General features: G+C 39.9%; 1 protein-coding gene across 7 annotated transcripts in view; it reads right to left on the bottom strand.

Moving 5' to 3' along the window:
* The window catches only part of MBD5 (methyl-CpG binding domain protein 5), a 112,443-nt gene that overhangs the window by 8,617 nt on the left and 80,298 nt on the right, over positions 1–23,528 (bottom strand). For 5 of the 7 annotated variants that reach the window (XM_083493099.1, XM_083493098.1, XM_083493097.1 and 2 more), the window contains 4 exons: positions 21,339–23,483; positions 9,876–10,907; positions 7,923–8,131; positions 3,284–4,492 (listed from right to left, as the gene is read on the bottom strand). In XM_083493099.1, coding sequence (XP_083349225.1) covers positions 3,284–4,492; positions 7,923–8,131; positions 9,876–10,907; positions 21,339–23,483 — 4,595 coding nt within the window. The remainder of the gene's footprint in view (positions 1–3,283; positions 4,493–7,922; positions 8,132–9,875; positions 10,908–21,338; positions 23,484–23,528) is intronic. The other 2 variants (XM_083493103.1, XM_083493102.1) reach the window with 1 other exon arrangement.

Genomic DNA, 23,528 nt, shown 5'->3' with positions numbered 1-23,528 from the left:
ACTCTCGTGATATATGTTTTAGTGGTGGCAGCAGGAATAGCAGCAACTGCCTAATATTGTGCTGGTTTTTGGCAAAAAGTCCCAAAGTCACACAGGAAAATTATAAAAGGGCATTTTTCAGAGCAGGATGGAAGGAAAAGATTAATCATGGCACTTATTGCAACATCATCAGGGAGTTTAGGGTTAATGCAACTGAAGTCCCAACTTACTTGCCTCAGATTTAATGTTACTTTAACTTTAGTGGAAACAATCAAGGTTTGCACCGTATCAGCTAAAGTCTTGGATAAAATTTACCGGTACCTGTCTACACAATTTAAATGGCAAGTGAATGAGGTGGTTTGTAAAACAATTATGCTTAATCTTAGTATCATTGATTATTAAAGCAACACATTTTGTTTTGGTACCAATATTCCACTATACAATTTAGTCCACTGTAATTAACAACAAAAACTGCAAATTGGGCAACACTAAAGAGAGTTCAGCTGTTGTGAAATAAGGAATAAAAATTATAGATTTCAGCACCAGATGGCTCAAGTCAATTCCATTTCTAATTGAACTTTGTAAAAGCATGATTTCTTTGTTTTGTGCAGCCGTATGTACAAATGACATTACAATTATTATGTGTAGATAACTTTGTTTTTCAGATGGTATTCAAGAACTTCACAGTTCATTTCACCAACCCAATCAATGAAATTAACATTTAAAATCTGAAATAAATTCTATTAGTTTATCTTCATTGTTGCATCTTTGGTGTTTTTTCTTTTAAACAACACACACACACACACACACACACACACACACACACACACACAAATAGACAATTATCTTTTTGTATCAATAATAGCGAATTTATACATTGTATGAATGCATAAAGTCAACTGAACCATCACAACAACAAAACTCCTGCTATGAACTTCAATCGAGCAACAGGACTGAAACCTAAAGCCTTTATCCTGAACGTTTGCACGATGTAAGAACTTGGAGTGGCCAATTAACTTGTATCACATGTATCACAGCATTTGTGATATGGCAGTGGTAGAGCATTTGGTGTTCCGTATACTTTTTAACTGATCTGAGGACTCCAAAAGGGTAAATAAAGGCATTTGCTGATCAACACCATAATGCTATCACTCTAGCAATGTCCCCACTGTATGGAATCGATAACTGTGGATCCCATACTGATGTTAGTATTGCCTATCTGAAGTTAATAAGAACAGATATAATATCAGCTATATTAAAGCTCAGCATAGAACGAACATGCTGAAGAGATTATCTGAAGATATGAATCTGGGATACTAATTCATTTTGCATTAGTAAATCTTATATTATGACAATTTTTAATCCCTGAAAAAAGGTTCTCCAGAGCATAGTACTTATATCTCATCTCATACAGAGTTAAATAGTCCTTTGATGAGAAGTACAGGGAAAGCAGCTTCTTGACTCAAGATCTAAAAGATTCCAAAGATGCTTACAGTGGGCACAGAACCCCATTTTCTAACTCTGGAAATTAGCTTACGACAGCCAATTTATAATTCACAAGTGATGTCATCATTTAATACAGATCATCATGATGAACACGCATGCAGCGAACTGTTCTAGAGTTCCTGGCCAATATTAAATTTATTTCATTTATTTATCTGAATTTGTATACTGCTTAATTGTAAATAAAAACTCAAGCAGTTTACAAAGAATATAAAATATACGTTACAATTGTCAATGGAAGTCAAAGTTATCAATGGTGTTGGTTTTTTTTTAAGAAATCACCTTAGCACTATCTCTAATAACATTTAGTTATATTTTCCTTTATTAAAAATATTTTTACTGCATATTTCTATTGGAAAAACCTCTGGGGATCTGAACTGATATGATTTCTCCTCCAAAAAATTATTTGAAAAAACAATAAATGCACAGAATGTCCTAAAATTATAATGAACTTCCTGGAATTACCTCTTGGTATAAAGGTTTTAAAATCAAAAATCCATTAAACTTCCATTAATTTAACAAGTCATAAATTAAGAGTAACACAATGTGGCTGCGGTTAAAGTAGTGACAATATCTACTAATAAATGTTCCTACCAAAGCTAGTCGGCTGAATTTTTTGTTTTGTTTGAGAAGCTGCATCTCCCATCTGTTGTAATATGAAGACAAGCACTTAAGTTTGAAACACAGGCCTTAGGTTTTAACACTGGGATTGAAGAACTTGGTACAACCAATAGTAGAGTTTTGATTTGATCAACACACCTCATTCTGTTAGGACAGTTTCATTAGCTTTGGCTTGGATCCAAAGGACCATGTGTCCCCCGTCCTCTCCCCCAAGGCCGGGAAGGGAGAGCGAGGAAGGGGAAAGGATGCTGGCAATGCAGCGTGGCTCCCCCCCCCCCCAGTATGAAGCCAGGAGCAGCAAGGAAGGGAGCAGCTTATATTCAGGCATTTTTTCTTTTCTCTCTCTCTCCCCTCCAATTTTAAAGATGTGGCTTATATTAGGGCCAATACAGTAGAATGCGGGGGACGGGGGACCAGCAACAATAATAAAGTTGATGATAACTACCTTTAAATTAAAAGGTAAAGGTACCCTTAACCGTTAAGTCAGTCACGGAGGACTCTGGGGTTGCGGCTCTAATCTTGCTTTATTGGCCAAGGGAGCAAGCATACAGCTTCCAGGTCATGTGGCCAGCAGGACTAAGCCGCTTCTGGCGAACCAGAGTAGCGCACGGAAAGGCCGTTTACCTTCCCGCCGGAGCGGTACCTATTTATCTACTCGCACTTTGACGTGCTTTTGAACTGCTAGGTTGGCGGGAGCAGGGACCGAGCAACGGGAGCTCACCCCTTCGCGGGGATTCGAACTGCCAACCTTCTGATTGGCAAGCCTTAGTCTCTGTGGTTTAGACCACAGTGCCACCCGTGTCCCTACCTTTAAATTACCATGCATTATAATAAATGTGAATGTTGTACAAATTTTTACGACTTCGGGGAATTAAATAAATCTATCATAAATTCATATTTAAAAGGCATCAACAGTGTAAGTTGTCCGAATGCATTTTGTGTATTTTTTAAAAAAGTAAATTGGTCCTTTCCCTGAGCTATCTGTAAGGCTCACAAGTAGGAGAGAAAAGCAACCCTGCCTCTTTGCGACTGTAGTCATGAAATAGGAATGAAAACTCCACCAGCACATTAAAGGGTATAAGCAATAATATCTTTTCAAAAAGCAACAGAGAGATTAAAATATTGTGTAAGAGACACATTTGTTACTAATAAGATAAAATAAATGCATGTATAAATATACCTTCCCATCCTCAGTGCTTTGTTGACATGAGTTGTGAATATCATCTTCTCTTACTAGTTTACCAGGCCATGAAGTCAGTCCTTTTATTTGGCCCCAGACCAAGTCCCCAACGTTAAACGTCCTTGGCCTGTAATGTAGCAACTCATTTGAAGAAGGGGATTCAGGATTCCTTAGGTCATCTTCACTACTAATGCTTTTAGCATCTGAAGGACTAGGCACACACCCATTAATGCTTTTGGCATTAAAGTCCCCATTATAATGGATGTAGTCTTTAACTAGAGAACTTTCAAAGCTATTGGAGGAACTTGGAGACTGCTCCTCCACTGCCAGGTCTTGTTTAGAAGCATTCAGCAACTCTCCAAAACCTCTGCTTTGTTGAGGCCTGTTTCCATTCATGTGTGCACATCGTTCCACAGTGTTCTCTAGTCTTTCTTTAAAACTCATCATAGTTCTTTTGTAATTGCTATACCTGAAGTTCTCCTCCAACATCTTATCACTTTGACAATTTCGCTGGGGTAACAGTATTGGATGCTGCTTGCCTTGAACTAATGGCAGTGCGGAGACATTATTAGGTCTTTCATGGCAAGGACTGCTGTGGATATGGGATGAATGGTCTAAAAATTCCTCACACTTCCATCTGTTCATTTCCCCTCCAGGGCTTTGTTCCCCTTCCCATTGTTTTTTGGGTGTGTTGCAACCTGTTGTCTTATAGTATTCCAAGCCCTCCCCCTCACTGGAATTTTTAAGGTGTTCTGAATTCTTCAATATTCGTGCCCCCCTCGTGTTCCTTGCCCTACCTTCATGATCAGAAATGCCAACGTTTCTTCCGTGGATTACTGCACTGACCGCACTAGAAAGATTTAATGGGTCACCAATTGAGGCTGTGAAGGCACTCATGGCACTCAGGGCTGGAATGGGGCTCATTTGTGTCGTACTGTTCACTGCAGTGGTGATAACTACTTGCATCCCCTTGCTTGCAGCATCTACCACTGCTTTGTAGATAGCATCGACTGAACCATCTCCCGGGGTAGCTAGGCTGAGGCTGTCCTTTGCCTGGTGCCCTACAGACGGCTCTGTCCTTTGCTGCAAGTTGCACACCGTATCTTGAAATGGAGGAAGTGGGGTGTTGGAACTCTCGGGAACTGGTGGCATCCCCATTTGACTGATCATTCTTTTGTTCAGAAAAGCTGCCTCCTCTTGCATTCTCACCTTTAAAAATCAGAAGGAGGGGAAATAAGATCAGGTTTTGTTTGGTTTCTAATAGCAATTTCAGGTCACAATTGTTTCAAGTCAAGACAAAAACTAAAAGCATGCGTGAAGAACTACTATTCATATTGATTCAAATTCATTTTTCATGTTGTTAGAAGTGAATGAAAACACACAGGGACAAAAATAAAATATAGTCTATGCCTTTCCCTAATCAAGACACTGCCCAATCTCCAAATCCGGCAGCTAACCACAAACAGGAGCAGGTGCACCACAATATGTTACTGGGGAGCAAATAGTGCTAAACTGCTCGCCTTAAAAAGTTCTGTATTTTTATACCCTTGTTAGCAGAATGCAACTACATGCCCTGGTAAGGCTTCCAATCCTACAAGCTCAACCTCAGTTTTTTCCTATTCTTGATTCCTTCCTTTGGCTTGAATTACCCTGAAATAAATGCATATGAGGAAGTCACCCTTGCAGTCCCTGGGAAATGCTACTAATAGGCCCTTACAGCATGTACACTCCTTGGAATTCTGCATGAACCTACCTATACTTTCAGATCTTCTTCAGAGGCCCTCTGCTGTCTGCGGTCCCTACTGGTTACCTAGGATAGGGCCTTTTTGGCAGCAGTGCCATAAGGAACCCTCTTCTTGGGAAACTCTCCTTTCTCTTGGCACTTTTTCTAGAGAGCCTTTAGAAGATGATGAGCTTGAGGCAATGCTCTGCTTGTGTTCAGCTGGGCATGTCTGCCTTTATACTTTTCAAGTAAGTTATTGTTTTATGTTTCTGTTTTGCTCATGTAACTTCTGTTTTATTCCATGTTTTAATATGCTTTCGGATTTGTGAGTTTCCTAGGAGTTTTATTTATTTTTTTACTTTAAAAAGTGGGAGGACAATGGTGATGATACTACTTCTCCTTTTATTGCTCCCCCTGAGGAGGGGGGCGGAGTTGGCTTCTGCTATTTAAATTCAGTTTAAGTCTATAGGATCTAAAGTGCAAAATCTGCCCTTAAGATTGCAGCCTCATTGAATACCTTGATAATGTTTTTTCAGTCTCCATGCATGGAGTTTCTTGCGTTTTCCACCTATTTGATAAATTCTTTCTTTATCTAACCATCACTGCAAATGTTTCCTTTGAAAAACCCTTTATCACACACTTGCCAAGTTCACAATCTACTATCCAGTTGAACTCAAGCACGTATATTCTATATGTATTATTGTAAGTATCACTCTCATGCTACCAAACATTTGTTTGTTTCTGTATTCATTTACATTATCTACCAGCTGTCTTTCAGAATAAGCCATCCCAAGGCAGCATAAAAGATATTAAAACAACACAATAGAATATGAATAGCTAAATGGCAGCAAAATTCAAACTGAGAAAAGCCAGCAACAGACCAATCCAAAGATTAGAAAATCAAAGAGTCTTTAGGGTTTGTTTATTATTCTGAAGTGAGGGAGCCAAACAAAGTTAGCAGGAGAGAAAGTTCCAGACTAGCAAGAGGCTATCTCAGATTCCATCGACTCATTACAGTCAGGTAAAAGCATGTGCCATGGAAATCAGTAAAGGGCAAAGTTTGGGGAGAGGGGGCATTTCCTGGAACTAGATAGAGAGGCCTGTAGAACCTGGTGTTGGGAGCCCTTTAAAATAAACTGTAATAAGTTACAACCGGAACTTTGAATTGAGCTTGGAAGCAAAGGGATAACCAATGCAGCTGATGCAGGACTGCTATTACATGCACAAAGCACGAGACCCCACAAGTGCCCTTCTGTACCTACTGAATATTTCAAACTTTGTTCAACAGCGGTCTTATTTACAAAGCATTGCAGTAGGCTGGAAATAACCAGTCCATGCATGACTGTGGCCAGGATTACTTTCACCAGATAGGGTTCTAACTGTCGACCCAGCTGAAGTTGGCTGATGCTGACACTACCCAAACCTGAGGAAGTCCCAGGCAAACTTGGCTCTTTGAGGGAAGGGCAGCCCCATCCAGGACCAGTTGCAATCTTTTATCCAGTACAATAGTCTTCTTAATTAATCACACCCCTATCTTGTGTGGATTAAATTTCTCCTTTTTTTGCCCTCACTAACCCTAAAGAAGAGACATCACCTTGCCAACAAAAAGCAGAGACATCACCTTGCCAACAAAGGTCCGTATAGTTAAAGCTATGGTTTTCCCAGTAGTGATGTATGGAAGTGAGAGCTGGACCATAAAGAAGGCTGATCGCCGAAGAATTGATGCTTTTGAATTATGGTGCTGGAGGAGACTCTTGAGAGTCCCATGGACTGCAAGAAGATCAAACCTATCCATTCTGAAGGAAATCAGCCCTGAGTGCTCACTGGAAGGACAGATCCTGAAGCTGAGGCTCCAATACTTTGGCCACCTCATGAGAACAGAAGACTCCCTGGAAAAGACCCTGATGTTGGGAAAGATGGAGGGCACAAGGAGAAGGGGACGACAGAGGACGAGATGGTTGGACAGTGTTCTCGAAGCTACCAGCATGAGTTTGACCAAACTGCGGGAGGCAGTGGAAGACAGGAGTGCCTGGTGTGCTCTCGTCCATGGGGTCACGAAGAGTCGGACACAACTAAACGACTAAACAACAACAACCCTAAAGAATCTATATCAATTGTAGGCTATACTATGATATTTTCACAATCTGCATCTAAGCTTTCCCCCCAGAATTATCTATCAAAGCCTGTATAGAAAAGCAGTCTAGCAATATTTGTCTTGGCTACATTAAACAGTTACCAACATTAAATATATGCATGATTCATGTCTAACAAAGCAAAAAACCAGAAAGTCACATAGCACAATGTGAGGAAGATAAAAAGCACCCTGAAGGCCATGATTTTGCAAACACAGGGAAATATTTAGTTGTCTAGAATAACAAAATGATGTATTTTGCTATTATTCTCAAAGAATAAAAGCTTTTCTTCTGCTATCCTCTGCATTAATTTTCATCCAGCTTTTGAGTTTGGAAGTACTATAATGATGTTACTGCACAAGATAGCTCTCTTTTATGATCTAGTAGCCGCTGATATTTTCTGTCATTTTCTTAGCTTAACTTATGCATGCAGATAGCAATGACAGGGAAGATATTTTAAAAATGCATTTACAGGGATTTGTTTCAGAATACTTAAGTCAATGCAAGTCTTCTAAACTTAAACATTGATAAATAAATGTAACACCAGGTCCAAGAATTGCAGAGAAATACTTTTCCATTGCCATTCTGAAGAGCAGTACCGCAGTTTTTCCTTGTAACTTATGAGAAGTGAAAAGTTCACAATGTAACAGTCTAAGAATAATCAACGGATGTTAAAGTACTGAGATAATAGACATTGCTTTAAAATCTGCAATAAACTATTGAAGCAGTATAGGAATTTGTATTATTTTTCATGGAAAACTTAAAAGAACAAACCAACTTCTACCTGGAAATTCTGGAACAGACAAGCCATAGGGTTTGAGTTGTTAGGTGGCCCAGGAATGGGGGTCTGTCCTTGAAAGCCTTGGAGATTCTGATAGCCTTGAAGAAGCTGCTGTTGCTGATTTGATGGAAACATTTGATTGTTGTTGAACAGTGACTGTAGATGCGTCAGTTGATGATTATTAAGGGTAGTATTTATTGATGACATGTCACCTGCAATTCCAAACGTATAGATATTTAAGTCAACAATTTTCTGAAGGTGTAACACATGGGTTATATTTTACCACTTAGTGACAAGATGTGGAATAAAACTCCCCCCCCCAATCCTTCAGTGAATTAATATTTCAGGGAACTAATATGCAAGGTATGGATTTCTTTCGCAGCCAGCAGTCTTGCTTACAATGAAGTCTAGCTCTGGATTCGCCTTGCATATATTAAATGCAACTTCTATGGCGTTTCTTAAATAGCAACATATTCTACAGCTTATTAAACAATCATTTAAGTACTCTCTTGTTAACAATATTTTTTTTAAAAATCCTATTTAAATGTTTTACATTCCTACTACTAATACTGTAATAAAACCTTGTAAACCAATAACGACACAAATTATAGAGACTGTTTACATTTAAGTGACTTATTTTTTACAAGACCTTTGCAAATGAATGAAACTTTTACACTTCTTTTTTTTAAAGCAGTAACCAGCTAAGGAAAACTAGAAGCTAGAATCTCATAATACTTAGTTGATGCAAGCGAGGTTAATTTTTATGAATGGGATCCAAAAGGCCCCCATACACATGTACCTTTAAAAGGCTTGCTCCATTTCCTTCTCTGACCACACTACTTTATGTTGCATCAAAAGCTACAATACAACAGAAATAGAGGACTACGTGGACATGAGAAAACCTGGTAGGTGTATGGAAGCTCTGCGCACAATCCTTTGCACACCAGCCTATTTTACAGGCACCTATGTAATGCTAGAGCATACACTTAGAAGACACAAGCAATTTGGCACAAAATGCACAAGTATTATGAATAAGCAACAAATCTGGCACAGAATACAAATTTTATCGCAAGTTCTTAGCAAGTTAGGTCTGTGTTTATCAGAAAAATGCTTGCACATAATACTTCTATGTTTTATTAGCAGCAATTCACTGAACATACACACACACAAACACACACAACCAGGTAGGGATATTCATAAAGGAAGCACAAGAATTTGGCAGACTCTCAGGCCCAATTCACACATTTATATCACTGTTGTACAGTCGTGTTCCAATGAAGGACTTCCCAATAAATGTGAAAATCCAGGATATTACTCTCTTAGATTTAAACATGTGAACTGGAATTAAACTTTCTATTGATGTTTGTCAAGTTGTTTAGAAACCATTGGTTTCTTACCAAAAAATGAGAATCCAAGAAGCATGGGAACTTAAGTGTAGAGTGCTAGAAGGGCAGCTTATTGCCTTGAACCTGTGGAAGACTGTACTCTGAGTGCTTTATATATACTGTGTCATCATAATCTAGGGATTGGACACATTGATGATGATTAATTTTTAATTCAGATGGACTTGGAAGCTTATCTATTGCACAGCTACTCATACTAACCCTGTGATGCCTTGAATATATCTGTATCTATATCTTTATCTATTAAAAAAATGCTGCATCCCAAAGATGCATCTATGAGATTTGAAAAAAGTAAAAGCCATTCCAATTGGTTGGTTGAATTTTGATGGCATCATACTTTCTAAATAATAGGGTTTTGAAAATACTGTTTAAAAATGTCTGTCAATTATATTTGCAGTCTTTCACTGGAATGGTTAAGCAAGTTAACATAGCATAAACGTTTTAGGGAAAAAGTGCAATGAAATGGAGTTTTGAAAAAAAGGTTGAAAAAAGAAGTTCCCACCCACCACCATTTTTTTTCCTTTTTTAAAATCTGTGAAAATATTTAACTTACCAAGTAGACCTGTCCCCAGTAGAGGGTTAAGTAGCTGTGGCACCACAGAGTTACTGTTGAGTTTAGCTGAACCAGATGTACTCCCAGCATTATTAGATATGCTCAGCAATGTTTCTGCCATTGACACCACTGCTGTCCCACCAAGTGTTGAGACAGACAGTGCTGCCACTGCTGATGATGTAGTGGCTGTGGTAGTGGTAGCCTGGGAGGAGGTTGCTATGGAAACCTCTGGATGATTAGCAGGGTTGCCCGATGTAGAGTTCAGAACACCACCCAGCAGCTGGGGATTCAAGGGCATTAATCCTGAGGCCCCAGTGACAGCTGGAAGGAGCAGGGGGTTTGAAGTAGTGTCTGTGCCTGAAAAGCTTGGGAAAGGGTTTCCCAGGGAACTGGTTAACAGGGTATCAGCTCTGTTGGTATCTGACTGACTGCTAAGCAAGTGATCTGGTGGTGGGGCTGTCATCTGTGTTACTGAGGGTACAGGATTGTGTTGCTGTTGCTGTAACAGATCTGAGATGGACAGATTGAAAGGTGCTAAGGGGAACATGGCAGCTGTTTGGGCTTGGTTCTGTAGAAGAGCTGCTAGCAGCTGGAAATGAACAGGTTGCAGCACCTGCCCATCCACATCACCGGAGAGCAAAGCTAAAGCAGCATTTACATTTGGGTTGAGAATACCTAAAGGATTGAGGGTGACCTCAGACTTGCCTTCTCCTGCTGAAGGCTGCAGTATATTTAATAGATTCTGGTTTAGGAGGTGCTGCTGATTCACTGGCAAAGAGATAGGTAGTGAACTAAAGAGGTTTGGATTCAAAGAGTGCGGAAGGTTGTTGTTTGAAGTGCTGTTCTGTGGAAAATGCAGAGCATGTTCATGACCAACAAAAGGAAAGTCATTCCCAAGGGGGAGCTGGCTATGTAGTGGGTTTCCAGCTGCAGTTGTGACGATGACACCATCTTGAAGAACGGATGTGGTCTTGGTGATGGCAGGTTGACTGGTGCCAGCTATAGCTGTGGATGATGGTGGTCCTGTCCTTCCTGCAAACGAGAAAGAAAGAAAAAAGTAACGTACATTGAAAGATAAATGCTATAATGAATAACTGGTCATAAATATCAGCTGGAGCTTGCAACACTCAGACAAGGAATAGTTATTAATATATCTCCTGCCTTATTGACAGTGACTCACAAAACAGATAATTAAAAAACCAGTAAAAGTACTAAATCATGTTACAAGTATTCAAAGCGGTATTAAACTACCTGAAAACAACAAATGTGTGGAAACAGAAAGCTGGCTTTTCTTCAGATTTTATTTGTTACATTGAATGAATGCTGCACAATGCAATTTAATACTTATGTTATTGTCAAACACTTTCAGAACACTTTAGGTAGTATGTCAACTGAATACATAAATAAAAACAAGTGCTTCCATATTTTTCTAAAAGTCACCAGGGTGATGCACTGTAGAACATATTCTGCAACTTCAAGTCTACTACTGAGATAGCCTTGGGCCATCTCCTAGCATAAACAAGACTACCGCAGGGCTACTCTCTGTCCTTCAAAAGAGAACCATTGCATAGGGCATCCTGGACCATTTTAAAGGAAGCTCATATTCAAGCCACCTGGGTTTTTTAAATACAAAATAGAACTTTTAATTAATTATTTCAAACACTATAATGGGAAATATATGAGAAAGATTATATAAGAAATATTTTGCATTAATACATTACTTAAAAACTCAGCCTCAGCAAGACCATTTATTTATTTGTGGTTTTTTTTTGGGGGGGGGGTTATTGTTGTTTTTGTTCTTGGGCAAAAACCAAGTACAGTGTCAGAGTATGAGGTAGGCTTAAATTCTAATAATAAGATTGTAGAAAGTTAAGGAAGACAGATTAGCAATCAGAACAAACAAATTCCATTCTCAAGACTGCCACCATGTGGCTTTACATATCAAAAACATAATGGGAAATATACAGATAAAATATGCATGTATGCAAAAGCACAGCTCTTGAGAATGTGAGAAGAAAAAGACTAGGCAGAAGAGAAGCTAAATCTAAAGCTCACTGACAGAGCATTCTGAAAGTCCCACTATTTACATATTGTTGTAAGTTCTGCACAGTACAGAAAATATTATAAACCTTTGTCACATTTATATCCTCTCCTTCCTCCAATAAGATCAAGGCAGGGTAAATGGTCTTTTACCCATTTTATTTCCACAGAAACTGAGGGTGGCGAGACTGAGAAGTAATCACTTGGTCAAGACTGTCAAGTAAGCCTCACAGCTACCATTTAAACTCAGCTGTAAAGCTCTTCACACTTTATGCAAAAATTGCAAAAACGCCTTAGGTCTTATTAACAGAATGCTGTTGGCAGACACATATGCGTTATATAGGCACTGTTTTAGTTTCCGTGTGAAACAGAATTTTTCATACTTTGTTTTTCAATTTTTTTGTATTTTGATTAATAAAACCAGGATTCTGAAAATAAAAGTTCTTCTAGTTCTCTCAATCCAATAAAGCAATGCAAATGGCATGTAAAATATTATGAGACTATTCATGTTATTATTGGACTCCTGCAAAGCACATTTGTGGGCCTACCTTGGAAGAGAATCTGGAAAGTGTTGGGCAGCTTGATCTCAGAAAGCAAGCAAACATGCACATACATCCATAGGATCTATAATACTTGTATGCATACCATGGTGGTAAGGCAGAAAATGTTTTGCCATCATGGAAGTTTAGTCTAGGCTCCATGGTGCTTTAAGCGCTGCAGTTAAGGCACCGCCATTCATTAAGGCAGCCAGAGGAGGCTTGGCCATTCATTAAGGCAGCCAGAGGAGGCTTGGCCATTCATTAAGGCAGCCAGAGGAGGCTTGGCCAAGTAAGTCAACGAACAGTCAATGCCTCCATAGAGGAAGGTGTAGTCTCATCCAGTCTTAAGGTGGTTCTGGCTGAAGAAACCCTCTCTGGATTTCACTGCACGTTTTAGACCAAGCAGTCTAAAATGTTCAATCTCTGGGCAAAGTAGTTTTGTGTGCATGGTGGTGACTAATTTTCCTGGGTTCTTGGATGAAATGGATTATTCATACCCATTTAAATCTGCCCCAGGCTCCATTCTGACACAGACATGGTGTTAGGCACCCTGGTAGGTAGGAGAAATACATATTGTTGGATTTCTGAATATGTTTCAATCACATCAGTCATGGTATCCTTTTTGGTCATCCCTAAACCTGGTAATGGAATTATGGTTCCTAACCTATCCTAACCCAGCTAACCCATTATCTTGCACAACAGGACTTCACCCTGTGCCCAGTCCAAATCTTTTCCATAGGATTGGGGAAGCCCCTAGAAAAGATGTGCGGGAGAAGCTGCTCTATTGTGGAAGCAGATATCCTTCCACTGAAGGAACATTAAGGCATAGGTGTTACTTTGCAGCAGTTGTTCTATTTTCACAGCCAAAAAACTCTTCAGTGATTAGCACTGCAATTTGGCAACTAGGAACTCTTCTTCCCAGTGAAACCAGGAAACTAAAGTTCCTTGAGAGGGCCTGGGGATTTCTGATACAATATTTAAGAAATCCTCAAAAAACTCAAGTCCACAAGAGACTTTGGGATAGACAGGCCTAAAGGTATAAAAGTATGAGTTTAATGCACATTTGTAGTGCAGTATTGATAGGAACCAAGTCTCTTGAGCAGAATATCTGACAACTGCTCTGACAAGATATACCAGAATTGCAAAAACAATTGCCTTTTGATGAAAGGGAACATGAAACGTTTTTTTCTAGGGAACAAAATAGTGTATTCTGTTTCACTTAAGAAGTTTCTACTTGACTGCAATCACAAGAGTCATTGACTGAACATGATACCAATGTGTAACCAAAAGTTAACTAGAACTACTACAGTTTAATTATATCATTACCCATGTAAGAAAAGCCAGTATCCTGCACGTGGATGTGCTAGATAACAGAACAAGGTCTCAGAGCCATTTGGAGTATGTTCCTGCATATTCAAGAGGTGATGGACTCCCATAATATGCTGTGAAACCTTTCTAAAAAATTGATGGGAGTACAGGGGTTGTGCATCCATGCTATTCGCAAGAGTGCTGACAGTAGAGAGAAATGCAGGCACAACCCTCAGCTTGGGAGGGTTGGGAAAAGAAAAGGGAAAAAGGAAGTTGCCTGGTACTTGCTACCCCTCATTGCAAGTACAAAGGAATAATTAGGGTTGCAAGACCTTGAAGCTGAATCCCCACCCCATCCAAATCCATTATATGGTGAGGTATAATACTCCTTAACAGCTTCAATTTAGTTAACCTGTCCCAGGCTGTGTTAAGGGCCAAGAGCTGGCCCATCACTGGTTCTAGCTCTTACATAAGTTTTATTTATAGAATGCTAGGTTTTCTGTGTCTGTCTTTATCAATACATTGTATTGTGTATATGTGTGTTGTGGGTACATTGTACACAGTCCAGTACACTGCACACTACCTGTGTACAAGCAAGACACAAACAATGCAATATTATATACATCAGTAAAATCTTTTTTTTAAAAAAACTTTCTTGAAAAAGCGAACTTAAAACGTGCCTAGCATTAAAACCCCTTTGAGCTGTTTGCCAGTAATTTGGCAGGGTTAAGCCCCCTTGTAGTGGCTAGCATGTAATCTTCGACACCTCCCTCTCCATGGAGGCGCAGATTGCAGCTATAACAAAGGCGGCATTTTTCCATCTCCGCCAAGCTAAGCAGTTGGCTCCTTACCTCTCTCGCCCTGACCTAGCCACTGTGATCCATGCGACGGTCACCTCCAGACTGGATTATTGTAACTCGCTCTACGTGGGGCTGCCCTTGAGACTGACCCAGAAACTCCAGCGGGTACAGAATGCTGCAGCGAGACTCCTTACGAGGTCTTCGCTGCGAGATCACATTCACCCGGTGCTATACCAGCTGCACTGGCTCCCGGTGGAGTACAGGATCAGGTTTAAGGTGCTGGTTTTAACCTTTAAAGCCCTATATGGCCTAGGACCCTCGTACCTACGGGACCGCCTCTCCTGGTATGCCCCACAGAGAAACCTACGGTCTTCAAATAAAAACATCTTGAAGGTCCCAGGCCACAGAGAAGTTAGGCTGGCCTCAACTAGAGCCAGGGCTTTTTCGGCTGTGGCTCTGATCTGGTGGAACACTCTGTCACAAGAGACCAGGGCCCTGCGGGACTTGACATCCTTCCGCAGGGCCTGCAAGACAGAGCTGTTCCACCAGGCCTTTGGCCAGGGCACAGCCTGACTCCCTCCCTCGGCAATCTTCGCAGAGCTCTGGCCCAATGGTTGCTAGTGGCTTGAATTAATTAATTTTTATAATGAATGATTTTAGAATGTTGTTTATGTTGTACTTTTGTACTGTTTTATTGCTGTTAGCCGCCCTGAGCCCGGCTTCGGCTGGGGAGGGCGGGATATAAATAAAATTTATTATTATTTATTATTATTATTATTATTAGCATGTCTGCATATTTTATTGCTTTATGTGAAACTAGCAAACAAACAATAAAGATATGGCCATTTTGGTTCTCAGTTCAAGTATATGGTATTTTTGAAGATTTGTTTCCTCCCCCTCGACTTCAGTCCAGAGCTTATTGTGTCCAAATCTGGTCTGCTCTGGATTTACAGGAAGATAATTTTTTACTATTAAAGATTGTGAAATATTTGAAAAACTCATGTATGCAAATAAGATCATTAGAAGGTTTAATGTAAATCAAGCAGCTAAATATAATTAAGAAAAACTAAAGAATAACTTAAAGATGGAGTAATGTGGAAAATGCAGTATGAAAATTAAAAAGGAACCACAAAAAGGGGGAATGGAAGTCAAATATATGTGTATTAGAAATGTATGTGATTTGTGTTTTTGTAATTTGTATGTCTGTAAATTTTTGAAAGACTGAAAAAATGTATATATATAAAATACAAATCAGCCGCATAATTTGGATAGAACAGTCCATGCACAGCTCTATTGTGAATAATTGTTTGAAAATAAAAGATGGGTGAAATATTTGGCAAAAGGTTGTTTTTGACAGGCAATGTGAAAAGGAGGTACTATATGGAATAAATTCATAATAAAAACCTCATTCAAGAAACTCAAGCTCCTTTCATATACAAATATTCTATATGCATATGACAGACATTAACTATATGCTTGATTTCTCAAGTTTTCCTATTTTTAAAAAAGTTGAGAAGCTTCGAGTCATTAATAAATGCTACCTAAAGTTCTGAGGTGTTTAATTTTATTTCAACATATTAAAGAGCAAGATAAAAATAAGTAGCCTAGTTGTACTGAAATAAATATTTATGAGTTATTGCCAATTAAATACCCATCATATTTCTATATGCCACAATAAATTAAAAAGTGAATGCTGATGCAGGAATATAGGACTGGGTTCTTTGCAAAACTTAATGTCATTACAATATAAAAGCTAAAATTACATTTTAAAAGCATTTCTACAAAGTTGAAAATGTTTACCTTCTGTTCTGTAAATACTGGCCAAGAGCAATTTCTAACACCACCTCAGAATCCTGCAATCATATCTGTTTTGATTTATTTCCTTGTGCTGGGTTGAGCTTTTTCGGGGGGAGGAAGCAAAGTTGTTGAGCCCCCCCCTTTTTTCGGCAAAATCGCCAAAAAAATAAACATTTCTGATATGGGCTGCCATACATCCAGGTTTTCACAGACATTTTGGCTGCTTTTCAAAAATACTGCCTGGACGTCATTTTCGATGGACGAATCCCAGCAATGTCCGGGAAATTCCAGGCGTACAGCAGCCCTAGTAAAGCTATCTTCTCTTGGTATGCTGTCTAAACATGGATGAAGTGCTAGGACATCTGTTTTACATGCAGAAGGTCCCAGGTTCAGTTCCAAGCATGTGCACATAGGGCTGGGAATGTCCCTGGTCTGAAACTCTGGAGAACTGCTGCCATTCAGTGTAGACAATTCTATGCTAGATGGACCTGGAAAGATCCAGTTCTGTGGAAGGCAGACTCTGTGTTCCTAACCACATAATCTCTCTCTCTCTCTCTCTCTCTCTCTCTCTCTCTCACACACACACACACACACACACACACACACACATCTATAAAAGACCTTTCTTTTTAAATCAGCATAGCTTAGATTACTATAAACTCCATGTAGTTAACATTTAAAAAACATGTTTTATGTCACTGTTCAGTTTTCAAGCGTCACCTTCACACAAGGTACTGTGTGACACCACAGTCTCCTCTCCGCTACTGGTCAGCACCCTGTCCTTACCTTTCAGCAAAGGTTATCCCGCTCAAAATGCATCAAGAAGATGCTGCTTTTTGCTTTTAAATTCTTGGTAAAGTACCAACTTACAATTTATCATTATGAGGGCTTTTGATTACTAATAGTTGTTGGGTTTTTTTGAATTGCTTTTCTCAACTCCCATATGACAAATTGCCACCTTATTTATGTGTCGCCTGTCAAGAGCCAGATATGATGGTTCCCAGGCATCACCAGAATTCACCAATAGTTTTTGCTAACTCTCCCTACCTCCAGCCAGAAATCCTTAAAACATTTGCCTACAGGGCTTAGTCAAGAAGTGGTGCAGTAACGGTCTTCTCACACCCGATTCTCCTCCTTTTTGTTTTAGGTTTAGTTTCCTCTTGCCATTAACCTTTTATGGCTTAAATGCTTGCATTTCCTAGTCAAAAAAAGGAAGAAGTTCGACACCACTTTATTGCACTCCCCCAAACTGAAGTGTTCTTCCTAATGTGACAGCTAGGTAGCTTTCTTTAATTCTTTTTAAAGATTATGGATGTACCTCTGTACCTCTTCAAGGGCAACTGTGGGCTGTTTCTCATTCTTTCTGCAATGGGCTCTCAGTGTGCATGGTGGGAAGAGTGCAAATATTTTAACTCTTCTCATATGCTTACAATGTAAGTGGTGCTACAGCTATGCCCATCCATACATTTGCAAAATTTTCTCTTCAAGGAGGCTGGTGTCTTCCATTACATACCTTTAGGCGCCAGGCAAAAATGTTCCTTGTCAACTGGGCCTTTGGCTAATTAAAATCCTATATCCTTTGTGGGAGGCGAGTTTATAGGTTTGTGGGATTTCTGTTCTTGTTTTTATTATGTGTTTTGTGTTTTTATCTTGCATTTTTATATTGTGAAGCGCCTCGAGATCTACAGAGGAAGGGCAGTATGCAAACTGAATTAATAGTAATTAACAAATTGTGCTTGTATATTCCTTATCAGATGTTACACTGGTGAGGATGCAGAATCATTCAGGCATCACCCACAAGCAAGGAAGAACCTGTTGGGCAATTGTAAGGCAATCAGGTGATAGTTTAACTTTTCTATCTAATGGTACGAACCAGATTATGTCAGTAGCGTCACAATTATAGACAGTTCTTCCTGTCTGCATTTCACTGCAAGAGTATTTCACTCTGGTTTCTTCCAGTGCCAGACAGATATGGCTGCTGCATCTTGTGCACTTATGTCATCTTTCATTTCTGTTGGTATTATAGGTTTTCGTAGAATACCAATTGTGTATCTCTGCTGATGGCTCTTTTGATCCAGTGGAAACTTCAGTTAGCAAAATGGGGTGAGGCAATTTTGCTGCCCCACTTTCGTCCGCGGTCCCCCCCCACTCCATAAATCTGCTCAGGTGGAATGGGGGCCTTGTGTGGTAGGTAGCTTGGGGGACTGCAGGAGCAAGGGGCAATTCACAAAATTCACCTGTTCCTTTCAGCTTAATGAAGCCTGCTGGATCAAAGAGCCTTCTATCAGTGGAGAGCATCACTGGATTTTTATTTTTTTAATAACTGTAGTTAGGCAATTTATACAAACCACTGCATACCCAACAATAAGGGGCCTCTAGAAGTAAAAACCCAGTGTCCAGAATCTGGCACAGAAGAGAACACACCTGTCTACTTTAGGTGATGATGATTTGAAGGTCTTTGACACAGAGCTGATTCATAAATTCCTTTGATGTGTGCAGCCAGCTTTACCTCTGGCAGAATGCTGTCTTCAGTTCTCCTTTATAGATCAGTTGTACAGTGGTGCCCCGCAAGACGAATGCCTCGCAAGACGGAAAACTCGCTAGACGAAAGAGTTTTCCGTTTTGGAGGTGCTTCGCAAAACCAATCTCCTATGGGCTTGCTTCGCAAGACGAAAATGTCTTGCGAGTTCCTGCGGGTTTTTTCCCTTCCCCCCCTTTTCTAAGCCGCTAAGCCGCTTATCAGCTGATCCGATAAGCCGATAAGCCGCTAAAAGCTGCTAATAGCGCTAATCCGTCAATGGGCTTGCTTCGCAAGACGTAAAAACCGCTAGACGAAGAGAATCACAGAACAGATTCTTTTCGTCTTGCGAGGCACCACTGTATTTATAATATAAACAATAGGGTTTTATAAGTCAGAAGCCCCACCTCCCCATGAAATTAGCTTCATCTCATAATCAAAAACAAAAGGTATCGCAGAAGTGAATGAACATCATTTAGTACCACACTTTATTTTAGGAGATTCTAGTTCTTAGATGTGTGTATATAAGGTTTCTTCAGACTACAGTTTCTGGATTCTTCAGAAAAACCCTTCCAGACTCTGAAATTCATATGGCTGATATTAAAGCTTTAGTAGTTTTTCATAATCATGGAATTTTGTGAGTCAATAGTAACAAGCCTATGGGTAACATGCCTCTAGAAACTAGTGCCTGCGGAGATTACATAATTTAGGGTCCAATGCAACCCCCTCCTGATCTACCATCTAGCCAGCACAATGTTATCAAACTGCACTTCAGTGCTTCAGTATTAAACACAACTACTATTTATATAACTTGGTTTTAGCTTTCCAGATTTGTCTCCCTAAGCAAGCATATGACAGGCCAAAAGCAAACAAAATGTGTGTAGAATATATTAGAAAAAGAACTTCCATTTCTTGGCCTGAGCTATTTTATTTTTCAACTACCGATCTGAAAGGGAAAAATATAGATAAGTATCCTTCCAAAGATTAGTTTAGCCACACTTGTCAGAAGCATCTTGCTCAAAAATCCTATTATGAAATCAAAAATAGTATGCAAAGAGGCTAACAAAAAGTGTGCTTATTTGTAGATAAGACACTGTGATGCAACCTGCTGGCTTCGTCAAAAGGAGGAAATACAGAATTTCTCATTATGGGTTGTTAGAAATGTGATTTCTAGAGCTTCGTTTGGGCATTAGTAAAGTTTCCAGAATTTTTAAAGCCATAGACAAAAATAAAATAAAATGATTTACAACTCCCCAAATAAATTATTCAAATAGGCTTATCAAACCTAAACTTTAATAACAATTTAAATTCATCAAATTCATTGGTCTGAACCAGTTCTACCAGTGCAGAAGTTCTAATAGGTCTAGATACAGGTGCCTAATCCAATCCACAATAAAAGACTCAACTTAGCACAAAAAACTGTTTGGTGTATTTAAGAAGCTTGCATTGAATAAAATCCAGCATTTAAAATAAGGCTGCTATATGCTAAATGTAGCTGATATTTTTGATGGCTGGCAAATAGGAAACAAGAAGTGTGGACCTGTAACCAAACACTGTGGTGTAACCCTAATGGCTATGTTCTACCTCCATTTTAGAGGTAGTGTGACTCTGAATATCAGCTGCTGAGAATCATAGCTTGTGTGCTTCTCATAGCCATCTGGTTGGCCACCCTGAAAAGAGGATGCTGGGCTGGGCTAGATGATCCAGCACGTTCTTCTTAATCCCAACGCTCATTACTTACTCTAGAACACACTCTGGTGTGTGAGTGAGGAACGAAAAAAAGTACGCTTTTTCATAATTTCCCTCCAAATTATCTCCATAATCCGTTTTTTAAGGGATACAGATCTCTTCCCCTCTCTGATCCTTCTCCCCTTCCTCAGGCTACTAAAACTGCTATGGGTTGGATCAGGCAAATTCTATTCAAGTGATGTAGGAGGCCTCTGAGCATGTTCAGTCTATCAGGCGTCGTCTCATCTCTCCTCTCCTCCTAACCAATATTTTTCTGCACACCTGGTTCCAAACCTGGACTCATGGTTCAGCTCTTCCAAATCATGAGCTGCAAACCACAGGACAAACCTTATGGTTTTCTCCTCTGTGGGAGCCCACCTATTTTGCTTTGGCTTAGAGTTATATGCAAAGTGAGCCGTTGTGTTAGCCAATTATCTTAACATCCTTGACCCTTCTGAACCATCTATCTATCACTATAAAATACATAACTATACGAGAAAAACCAGCTATATCTAAGCAATGTCCAAAGGCGTTTAAAAGGAAACAGTATTTATAACCAAGCTATAAGATGCTGTTCTTGCTTTCATTGGGGAAAAGGTTGGTAGAAGCATGAAGAAATAAATAAATTGCATCTCAAAATAGAAACTTTCCATTTCCAATGAAATATAGACGTAAAAAGACACTGAAACGATCATTCAATTTTTTTAGATACCAGCTTTTAAAGGAAACATACCTGCTTCAGGACTTGTTCGACTGCAACTGCTCACAATGCTGTTTGGTATCACTTGATTGGAGGGTGCTTGGATTCGTGGCTGAGTTGGGTTCAGATGTAGTGAGTTTCCTAAAGTCATTCCAGGTTGACTTAGCACCCCACAATTTCCACTAGCTTGCATCTGATTTATTAAGCCTGCAAGATGGTTGTTTGGGCCAGGACTAGTACCATGGCCAAAGTTAGTGTTTGAATTCTGGCAGTGCATACTTTCTCCTCTTAAAGGTAAATCTTGTGCCAGTGAATTATGAATAGTGCCAGAGTTCATATTAGTGTCTGTAAAATGCAGCTGGTTAGCAGAGCAAGGCAAAACAGTATTTGAGCTCCCACAACCAGAAGTACTATTGCTGCTCATATGAGAACTTTGACAGCTCATGGATTGAAGTAACTGGGACATAGACGTAATGGGAAATGAACCTTGATTCTGTTTTCTTATCAAGTCAGGCCCAGATTTAGGAACTCCAGAACTATCCAACTGAGACTGCCTAAGCAAACTCAACACGGTAGTGTTTGGTGGTTTTCTTTTCCTCAAAGGGTCTTTTTGTTGAGACATAAGCTTATCTCGTAGTGCTGCTCGACCACTTTGCCCTTCACTTGATGGTAGAAGCATGTTAGCAGTAGGAGGAAACATGGTATTTAAAGTGCTATGCCCATCATTGTTGCCACCACTGGCAACAGTTCCAGAATTGCTACTGCTGTTGCTATTGTTACCAGCAAGTTTATTTTGATTTGCTAGCTGTGCTTTGGCTGCTGCTGAGAGTAAACTACTAGCTGGAAAGGAGGCAGCATTGTGCTGGTTCAAGATCTGATTTAAAGGCATTCCCAGCAAGCCAGGCTGACTTTTCATGGGCCCACTTCCAGCAGATGCAGATGGAAAAACTGCATTGTTTGGAGGATTCAATACATTACTCATTCCAGCAATCAATGGGTTAGGGATATCCTTATACTGATGGAGTCCATCAGTCTTTGTAGAAGGACTTGATGGCATGGATGGCCTAGGAGACCCTATTGTTGACCTTGGTGATCGAGGAGGAACTTTAATATTACTACAAGATGACTGTGGTCCTACTGGAGGCATCATGAAATTTCCATGATCAGATGATGTGGAAGATGAGCGTGATCTTTGGGGCGAAGCCTCAATCCTTCCAATTCCAGATCCCATCATATGAACCGGTGATGTTACTGGGGAGGGTGAGAGGGAGGTTGAAGCAGCATGCTGAACTCTTTGCACATGACTCCCATGGTTTGTGTGACCAGGCTTTACAGTTGGCAAAGGGAGATTACTTGGCAGAGGGACGACGGCTGGAGGCATGCTTACATTCATCACAGGTACCTGAGAGTGAACATTTGAGTGATAAGTACTTGGATTAATGATAACAGGATTCTGATTCACCGGTTTGCTAGGAATGGGGTCAAGAATGCCAAGCGGATCCTTCTCCGAAGTTAATGGCTTTTTCTGAAGAGCACAGGAAGGTGGTGGTGGTGGAGGAGGTGGAGGAGGGCCTTGAGGTGGTTTGTGGTGAAACATTGCTCGTGGCATTTCCATACTAGCTGAAAAATTACACATGGGTTTTTTCATTACTGGACTTTTTGTGGTCAGGGTTGGGGAAAGAGGTATATTAGTCCTTCCAGCCATTGCACAAGATGACTGCACAGGAGAACCATGTAGCATTACTGAAGGTGGGGACAGAGGAGTTCTGTTCATGTGAACAGGACTAGAATTGGGTGCTCCATGAAAACTGGAATTATTCCTCGTGAAAATATCTGGACTTCCAAGAGGGTCTGTCCTTGGAGAGATGGAACCATCTCCATATATTTGTGATCCTGATGAAGCTGGACTAGGCATTCCTCCATGGCCGCCACGATATGGAGATTTCTGTCCATGTTCATTACTGCCCAATCTCTGCCTGGGATAGACAGAATGAAGTTCTTGTTGTTGGTTTGCAGTCATCTCTTGCACATATAGCCTTCCCATGGCATTTGAGGACCCCATCATCAATTTGAAAGGAGTTTTACATTCTGGCATCACAGAATTGGTAATTCCTTCATGTGATTTATTCCTCATTGATCTTGGAGTTGCTGCTCGTGAAGGTACTATTGGAGTTGCACCTAAATAAAAAACATGAGAGAAGAGTTACTATTGTAGAATGAAAT

This window comes from Podarcis liolepis, assembly GCF_965112155.1.
Source record: "Podarcis liolepis genome assembly, chromosome: 1".
Classification (NCBI taxonomy): Eukaryota; Metazoa; Chordata; class Lepidosauria; order Squamata; family Lacertidae; genus Podarcis; species Podarcis liolepis.
Note: the sequence above shows the minus strand (reverse complement) of the source record. Positions and strands in the feature narration are given on the sequence as shown.